General features: G+C 37.8%; 1 protein-coding gene across 1 annotated transcript; it reads right to left on the bottom strand.

Annotated features, from left to right (window-relative positions):
• Positions 1–473: 473 nt before the first annotated feature.
• LOC110038796 (subtilisin-like protease SBT1.2) lies at positions 474–3,777 on the bottom strand. The gene is given in 5 exon segments (XM_020743699.1): positions 474–873; positions 1,276–1,733; positions 1,736–2,039; positions 2,534–2,943; positions 3,020–3,777. Coding segments are annotated over 5 exon segments (2,280 nt in total). The 5' UTR covers positions 3,764–3,777; the 3' UTR covers positions 474–509.
• Positions 3,778–8,449: the final 4,672 nt, after the last annotated feature.

The raw sequence follows: 8,449 nt of genomic DNA, 5'->3' as shown, positions 1-8,449 counted from the left end.
TAACACAATTCATAGATAAATTGTTTACAAAAGTAAAATAAAACCACACACATGCTATATAAGAAGAAAAGATGTTAGCTTTATTGCCATACTTCAAAGCCTACACCTCTAATAATGAAGACATCCTTCTCCTTACCTATATTTCTAAAAGGATGTCAAAGGACAATAACTTTTTTTGTCCGCCCTAAAATTCTAAATTTGCTATAATGATGAAACAATCATTGACAACATAATACAATATTCATTGAAACTCTCACACAATAAAATGAAATACAAATTTGAAAGAAATATGGCATACAAGTTTGATAGATAAAGTAATATTAGGATACCCTTATACTAAAATGAAAGGGAAAAGCTGTTATTTAAAATAAGAAGACTTGATATTAAAAATAAATAAATAAAATAATCCAATGGATTACTTTTTAGTAAGATAAAATTTGAACATTTTGTTTTTCATATCAGTTGTCTTCTTATTTTAAATATATTTTTTCAAATTTAATCTTTTACTTTTATGGTTTCCATTCGACAGACACAGGGCTCCTCACCCTGTTGCCTTCCTCCTCTTCACCCACCCAAATGATCTCCCCTTCACTATATCCCTCTGTCTTGTCCTTTCTCCTTGACATAAACCAAACTAGATAACTTCTCTTATCATTTATCGCTCCAAAGTTCAATCTTTTAGGCACCACTCTCACCCTCACTCCCTTTGGTGGACTCACCTTCACGAAATAAGTTGAATTAATCTTCCCCACATTACTTGCTGTCCTCCTCGTCATAATCACATTTGTTCCTCTCTTAAACTCCACAGAAATGGAAGGATAGTTCAAACTAAACCACTTGTTCTTTTCCTTAATGTCACCACAATCCACAATCCTACGCAAGCAGAACACAAATCAAGTTAGATGAATTCGAATTGAATGTATAATGATGCTTAACAAATGCTTTGATATTATGTTTTTGATGATTTTAGTTGCATATAACAATTTTTTTTAACACTTTGATGTCATAATGTCTTTTAAGTAACATATAAATTAAAAAAATAGTCACAAACTAGCTAATAAATTTCATTTATTATCAGGCTTGCTTATGTAAACAAGTTGGTCACAAACAATCATTGATCATAAAAGTTTTAACTAAAAAAATGTAAAGAGCTTCTAATATATTTTTACATGTAAGATGCCTAAATAAAATAAGAAATACATAATAATTTAAATTTTATTTGAAATTTTATGTATTAAAAAATTATTTTATTTTAATTATATATAATTTTCTTACCGGTGTGTGATAGCAAACATCTCGGACTTCGTATACCCAAGCGAGCACAAATGAATAACATAATCTTCTGATTCAATATCATAAACCAGTCCCGGGTCCATAGCCCTGCTCGGATTAATATGACCTGCTCCCATGGCAAATATATTGGCAGGTTCGACCCCATCCATTATCGGTTTTGCATATCGGTCCAAAACATCGGCCGTTGTCATAATAGCTGACCGGACAGCCGCCGGACTCCAGCTTGGATGCGCAGCCCGAACCAGTGCTACTATCCCGCTCACATGCGGGCATGCCATAGAAGTCCCCGAAAGAATACTAAAATTCGAACGCCTGTGATCATCGGCAAGGCCAGATGGGCCAAGGTTTTCGGGCCAAGCTGCGATGATATTGACCCCCGGGGCAATTATATCGGGCTTTAGAACGGAGGGGATCGTTAGGCTTGGGCCGCGTGAGGAGAAGAGGGCGCAATGGAAGGAGCACGTGACCTGCCGGTGGTGGCGGTGGCGGCAAAGATGATTCGAGCTTTAGGGATTTTAGTGGAATTGATGAAGGACTTGAGTTGGATGGATTGGTTGAAGCCGATGAGAGTTGAGGGGAGAACGTGAGCGTCGAGGGAGTCTTCTTCTTGATTTATTTCAGCATTCGCGAGAATCATGGCGGCGCCGCCCGCTTCTTTGACAGCTTGACCTTTTTCGGCACGCCCATTGACTCCGCGGTCGCAGATGACAATTTTCCCTTTGACTTTAGATTTTGAAAGCGAGCCCCTTCATGAAATCGAAATCACAAAAGTATAAATTTTATGTGTATGGAGTATTTTTTAGTATTGTAAAAGTAGAATATGAAATATATTCATTTTTATAACGTGTTCTATGAGTATCCACAGTTAAAAATATGTTTAGTGAATAAAATTTTATGTCTAAAAATTAAATTTAATGGAAGTATAAAATTACAGAGTAAATTGTGATTCTTTTTTAAGCTTATTTAAGAAATTAATTCTAAATATTATTTAAATTTGGCTCATCAATGTGCTGAATAAGCTAAACTTACAACATGTCAAGTTCAAAACATAATATAAATTTGAAATAATTTTCCTTAAGAGTATGTAATGTATAATATATTATTTTTGTAAATAAAATGTTTGAACTTGTAAAATGTATCAAAATATAATCATTCAATGAGTAAGAACAACTAAAAACTTTCAATAAAATTAAAAAGATCGAGTTTTTAAAATATATTTATCTGATTTTCAGAACAGTACCTGAAACAGAACTCAGCTCCCCTGTTCCCGCCATTCTCATAAACCAGCTCCAGCTCCGGCACCTTCCCGCCATTATTTGAAAATCCCGTAATAGACTCCCCATAAAGAAGTCGACCGTTAGCCAACCGTACAGCAGCCGGGAACCGGCGGTCCATCGTGCTGGCGCCAACCGTTGTAATCCACGGCGCTTCATTCGCGACAGAGCTCGCAGCAGGGCCATTATTTCCCCCAGCGCAGACGACAGCCACCCCTCGCTCGACAGCTCGAAAGCTTCCAATGGCGATGCTATCCTCAAACAATGGCATAGGAAAACCTCCAAGTGAGAGAGAAAGCACATCAACACCGTCATGAACGGCGTCATCCATTCCAGCGAGAATGTCGGAGCTATAACATCCATTATACCAGCACACCTTGTAAACGGCTATGTGAGCTCCCGGAGCCATGCCGGTCGCCATTCCAGCTCCGGCGCCAAGCACACTAGCGCACCTTGTAAACGGCTATGTGAGCACCCGGAGCCATGCCGGTCGCCGTTCCAGCTCCGGCGCCAAGCACACTAGCGCCACTTACGGAGGCCCCGCCGGCGGTGGAGGAAGTGTGTGTCCCATGGCCATGAGCATCGCGGGGGGAAATGTATTCAAATGCGGCGGTGCCGGCGGCCGGAGAATTGGCACGGTGACCCTTGGAGTAGAATCTAGCACCGATGAGCTTACGATTGCAGTTAGTGGAGTTAAAGTTCTCGCCAATTTGGCAACTTCCTTTCCACCTGGAAGGGATTGGCGGCATGTGGTGGTCAGAAAAGCTAGGGCTTTCCGGCCAGACTCCGGTGTCAAGGACTCCAATGATGGCACCACGGCCGAATTTGGAGCCAGTCCAGAGCCCTGGAGAACCGGCGGTGCCGGCGAGGTTGAGAAATTTGTAGGAGTAGGTGGTGTGAAGTTTGAGATAGCGATCGGGGTGGACGGCAATGACGCTGGGGGAGTTGCGGAGAGCATCAGCTTCATCAGGGGAGAGAAGAGCGGCGAAGCCGATGAGGGTGGTGTGGTAGGAGTAGAGCAGGCGGGATGAAGAAGGGAGGAAGGAGAGGTGCCATTGATGATGGTTGGAGGTGGTTTGGGACTTGGGATGGAGCTGGATGATGAAGGGTCGGAGGTCTTGTGATTGAAACAGGGGAGGGAAGAATGAGAAAAAGAAGAAGAGAATGAGGAAGGGTAATGGGTTGTGTTGCTCCATTGGAAGTTGGTGGTTTCGGAGAAGGAAAGGTGAGGTTTTTTAAGGGAGGGGAGAGCGGGAGAGGCATTTGCAGAGTGGGAGAGGAAACTCGTGAGCAGGATCTTCTGTGTTTTCTGGGAGCTGAGATGTCTCACGGGATATTTTGGTTGGATTTATTACAGTGCTGGCTCTTTTTTCTGCTTCAAATGTGTGCGTTTGAAACGGACATGGAGACAGAGAGAGATAGAGTACTGAATTTATTACCAGTGGTGAGATTTTTGAACTCCGTGGATTTAAACTTGGAAGTTCGAAGGGTGTGTGAGGCAAAGAGATTCTTGATGTAAGGACGAATTGAATGGAAGGAGATTCTGCAATTAATTTCTTCTACCTTACTGGTGTTAATGGAATGCCTCTATCAGGCTTTCGGAGTTGGGAGCTGGCAGAGGAAAAAATATTATGCCAGGACTCTGAGCGTAGAGCTACGTTCGGATTACAATAGTAGCTGTGTTATAAAAATATTTCATGAGCGTTATTTGTGAAAAATGAAATGTTATTGAAATATTCTCTTGTTTTACTTGATTTGATTTAGTATTATGTTATTCCAATAACATAATGAAAATTGAAATATCACGGAGAATATACTGAATAATACAACCCCAAATCAAGTAACCCGGTGAATATTCTAATAACACCGCAAATTAATCGAATAACACCACATAATTCTCGAATAACGCTTCATTTTTTTACAAATAAAACTGATGGAATATTCATGTAACACAGCGGGATATTCATATAACGCAACGACTATTGGAATCCGAACGTACATTTACGTTCGAAGTCTTGACGTAATATGCGCTCTAGGCAAAGAGAGGGAGAAAGAGAGAGGTAGGATATTAACATATGAGCCTTGGTTAGGATTTTATTTTAGCAAAGGAAGGCTTAAAAATATTTGAGAGTTGAAATGGGAGAAATTATTATGTTGCTTGCCTGATATCGCTATGTGCGTTTTAAATGTAAGGTAAGTGTAAATAAATTTAGAGAAGTTTTATTACCTAGTACACAAATCATATGTATTTACATATCTCACACAAAACTTTTCATATTTATATACTTAGTATATTGGTGTTTTAAATTTATATATATATATATATATATATATTAAAAATCTGTATTTCATTTTTATAAAATGATAATAGTTATATTATTGATGAGCTATTAAATATTTGCGTATCATGTGCGTAAATATAAAAGTGAGGTGAGAAATTTAAGTGCATAAGAATTGTGTGCTATGCATGTAAATGCCCCATAAATTTATATTTCTCAAAAATTGAGCTTGAGCAGTGAATTTGGGTGGTTAAGGGTGGTTGGGTTAAGCTCAAAAGATATCAAGGAAGCTTTGGAAGCAATTTGACTGAGTTTCCCCAAAGAATTTCAAGCTTACCCCCTTGGAAATGGAGGGGGGTTTAAATAGAAGGGCTTGGAGAGGCCACTAGGGGCAATTAGTGGATGTTTATGGTTGTTTAGGTGCAGGGAAGAAATGCCCAAGTGTCCAATTGGAGTTGTGCACATCATGTATGTTCAATTTTGAGTTTTGACAATATGGGCTCCCTTGGCCATGGTGTTTTTCGGCCACCAAGGTGGCTGGCCGGCCAGGCGAGGGTCACCATTTGGTTAGGGGGCTCAGATCTTGGTTTTGGGATCAAAATGTAAAGGTCTTAGATCAAAATGGAATGGAGAAAGGGCTATTTTTGGTCAAATTGGGCCCAATCATGGTTTGGGGCTGGGTTCACCCCTCAAGGCTGGTTTGGGTGCTGAGGGAAATCAAAAGGTTTAGCTTAATTAGCATGGCGAGGTCTCTATCCAAAGAGATATATTTTTGATAATAGTTATATTTTTGATGAGATATTAAATATTTGAGTATTATGTGCGTAAATATAAAAGTGAGGTGAGAAATTTAAGTGCATAAGAATTGTGTGTTAAGCATGTAAATGCCCCATAAATTTATATTAAATTTGTACATTCCTTTACCTATTTGTACGTATTTTTGTAGCCATCATTTTATTTTTGTGTTTAATTGTGTGTACAGATAGTCTCTAGTGATAGTCTCTCTCTCTCTCTCTCTCTATAGGCCAAGCTTTCCCCTCACCATTTAGAAAGCAATATATGTAGAAAAATGAATGATCAGTAAATAGTCTATAATGCTCTAGCCAATATAAACTAAATAATTTAAACTCATAAGTTCATAACCAAATGATATGAATGTATAATCTAACAAGTCATAAGGCAAATTGTCAATAGTTATTCATCCAATAAAGCTCAGATATATATGAAAGACACTAAAAAAAAAGTTATTGACCAAGTTTATGTTTGGTTATACCACCTCTTAGCTAGGAAGAAGATCTATTAACATAAATATATAAGATTTTTCAATGGGCCAATGTCTATATTGGGTGCTATAGATGGATAGATAACATTTAATCCTAAGTTTAATATATGTGTTAAAATTAAATCTTAACTTGAGAGGATCCATATAAATATACAGAACAAACTCTTAAAATTCTCACCCTAAGATTTGCCTCAAGTCACAGGTTATCATTCCTCAATACATTCAGTCCTTGACTCCTAAGAAATTAAAAGAAAATTCTGCAAAAATATTCATATATAAGCCCCCACAAAAACATCAAAAATGCCCTCAAATACTAAATTTACAAAAATATTAAAATTTGTATGCTGAGAGCAAACATTGTCTTCAATAGTATGCTAACTAGGAGTGTTGATGCATACAAAATATGTTATATGTGTGTATTATACCATTTATGTATAATTTTCATATCTTTAGGGCTATATATAGTGTTAATTGAAGGATACAAGTCCAGATCCAAAACTCGAGCACTTGGGAGCACAAATTAGGCTAAGGTAGGTTCAAACGCCTCGCCGCCTCAACTTGGCACCTAGATGCCTAGTGATGATCTCCTTCATGTTGAAAAATAGAGTGAATGTCATTCTAAAACTAAGACCCTAGCTCAATTGTGCCTACCTCTAGCATCTCAGCACCACCCTATTTAGTGCCCCGGTGCCTGAAGCCCTATATCTATGATCTAGGGTCATGAAACTCAGCACTCTACCCAGTGCCACTGTACCTACATTCAATGCCCTGACACCACCTTGTTTGTACTGTTGTGCTTCACGTTGACTTAAGACAGTTTTTTCGGTTTGAGCGATCCAAAGGGTTAAAATCACTTGATTCGATTTCACAAAAAATTATTGGATAGAGAGAGACTTAGTGATCCAAGAAGAAGACATTAGGAAGTGTGTGTGTGTGAGTGCTTAGAGCATGTAAGTAGTGTGATTTCTCTATTGTAAGTGTGAGAAAGTGATTTCAAGTGGAGTGACATCAACAACAAAAATCATGGTGGAGCATAATAAGATTCATATTTAATTTATTTATTCATTAGTTGTGTACACTTTCATTTCGAATTTCAATAGAATTTGCTTGGTTTTCTTTCCAAATGTTTGGGAACTAAGTAATTTATGCTTCTTTGACTAGGTAATATGATGAATCATGTTCAACCTTTGAGATTTCAATAAGATTATCTTGATGTTTTAATGAATGTTGTTGTGTTAAATTTTTTTATTTTCATTTACTTTCGATTGAGCCACTTAAAAAGTTAAAAAACACTTGTGATCGAGGATTATTGACCACACGCTAGATTAAAAAGTATGTTAACACTCAACCACTTTGTGGAATAGGAATATTGCCATTAGAAAATTGAAATTGTGTAGGGGGCTTTTTAGAGTTAAGCAAAAATTAGCTATAATATGAGGCTCTAATGCTTCTTACTTCTAAAAATATTTTAAGAAGTAATTTCCCTAACTGTTAACTTTAATTTTGAGAGATCAATTGGAAGAAAACTGAGGATTCATATGATCGAATTCGATAAAACATGATTTTCATATTAGGAAACTCAACCCATTTAAACTTTCTTTTGTAAAATTAGGATTTAGATACTATTAAAACTTTAAAAAATTTCATCATTTTCATTAAACTTAAGGTTAGTAAACTAGTACTTGATGTATAGAAAAGAGCACTTAAATTTCTATATGTTTTACACATTCTTATGGATAAAATTAAATTGTACTTTAAAGAAATGTATTTTAATGTTTTTCTTATAAGTACAACAGGTGTTAGATGTGGAGCAATGTGGAGAAGACCTAGAGCAATGCGGAGGAGACTTAAAGAAAAGGAGTTTACAAAAGACTAGCACCTAGAAGCTAGTCTCAGCCTAGCAACCCGAGAGGTTGGCACGTAAGCGTCACGATACTGGTGTGTAGGAGATGTGATTTTAGATCCTAGATGTCGTGATATTGTCCCTTAAGCATCGTGATACTGACACCTAGACGCAACAGTACTGGCCCCTAGGTGCCACTCATGGTGCCTAAGCGTCCAAGCCTTGTTCTGCAGACAAATAGACCGATGCCTAGGCACCAGCTCCTGAGCGCCTAGTTGCTAGCAATCGCCTGAGATAATTTTTTATAGTTTGATCACATTTCATGTGGAGTTATTCAAAATTCAATAGGGGTTTTGAGGCTATGCTTTACAATCTATTTCTGTGTCTATGTAAGAGGGATGAGTTGCTTACTGAAGGAAAAAGGGAGATAGAGTTTTTGTTACGGATTTGGAGAGGTTTCAAATTGTAAAGTGAGGGG

The sequence above is a fragment of the Phalaenopsis equestris genome, unplaced genomic scaffold, assembly GCF_001263595.1.
Source record: "Phalaenopsis equestris unplaced genomic scaffold, ASM126359v1 Scaffold000002, whole genome shotgun sequence".
In the NCBI taxonomy this organism is placed as follows: Eukaryota; Viridiplantae; Streptophyta; class Magnoliopsida; order Asparagales; family Orchidaceae; genus Phalaenopsis; species Phalaenopsis equestris.
This window is presented reverse-complemented; position numbering and strand designations above follow the sequence as displayed.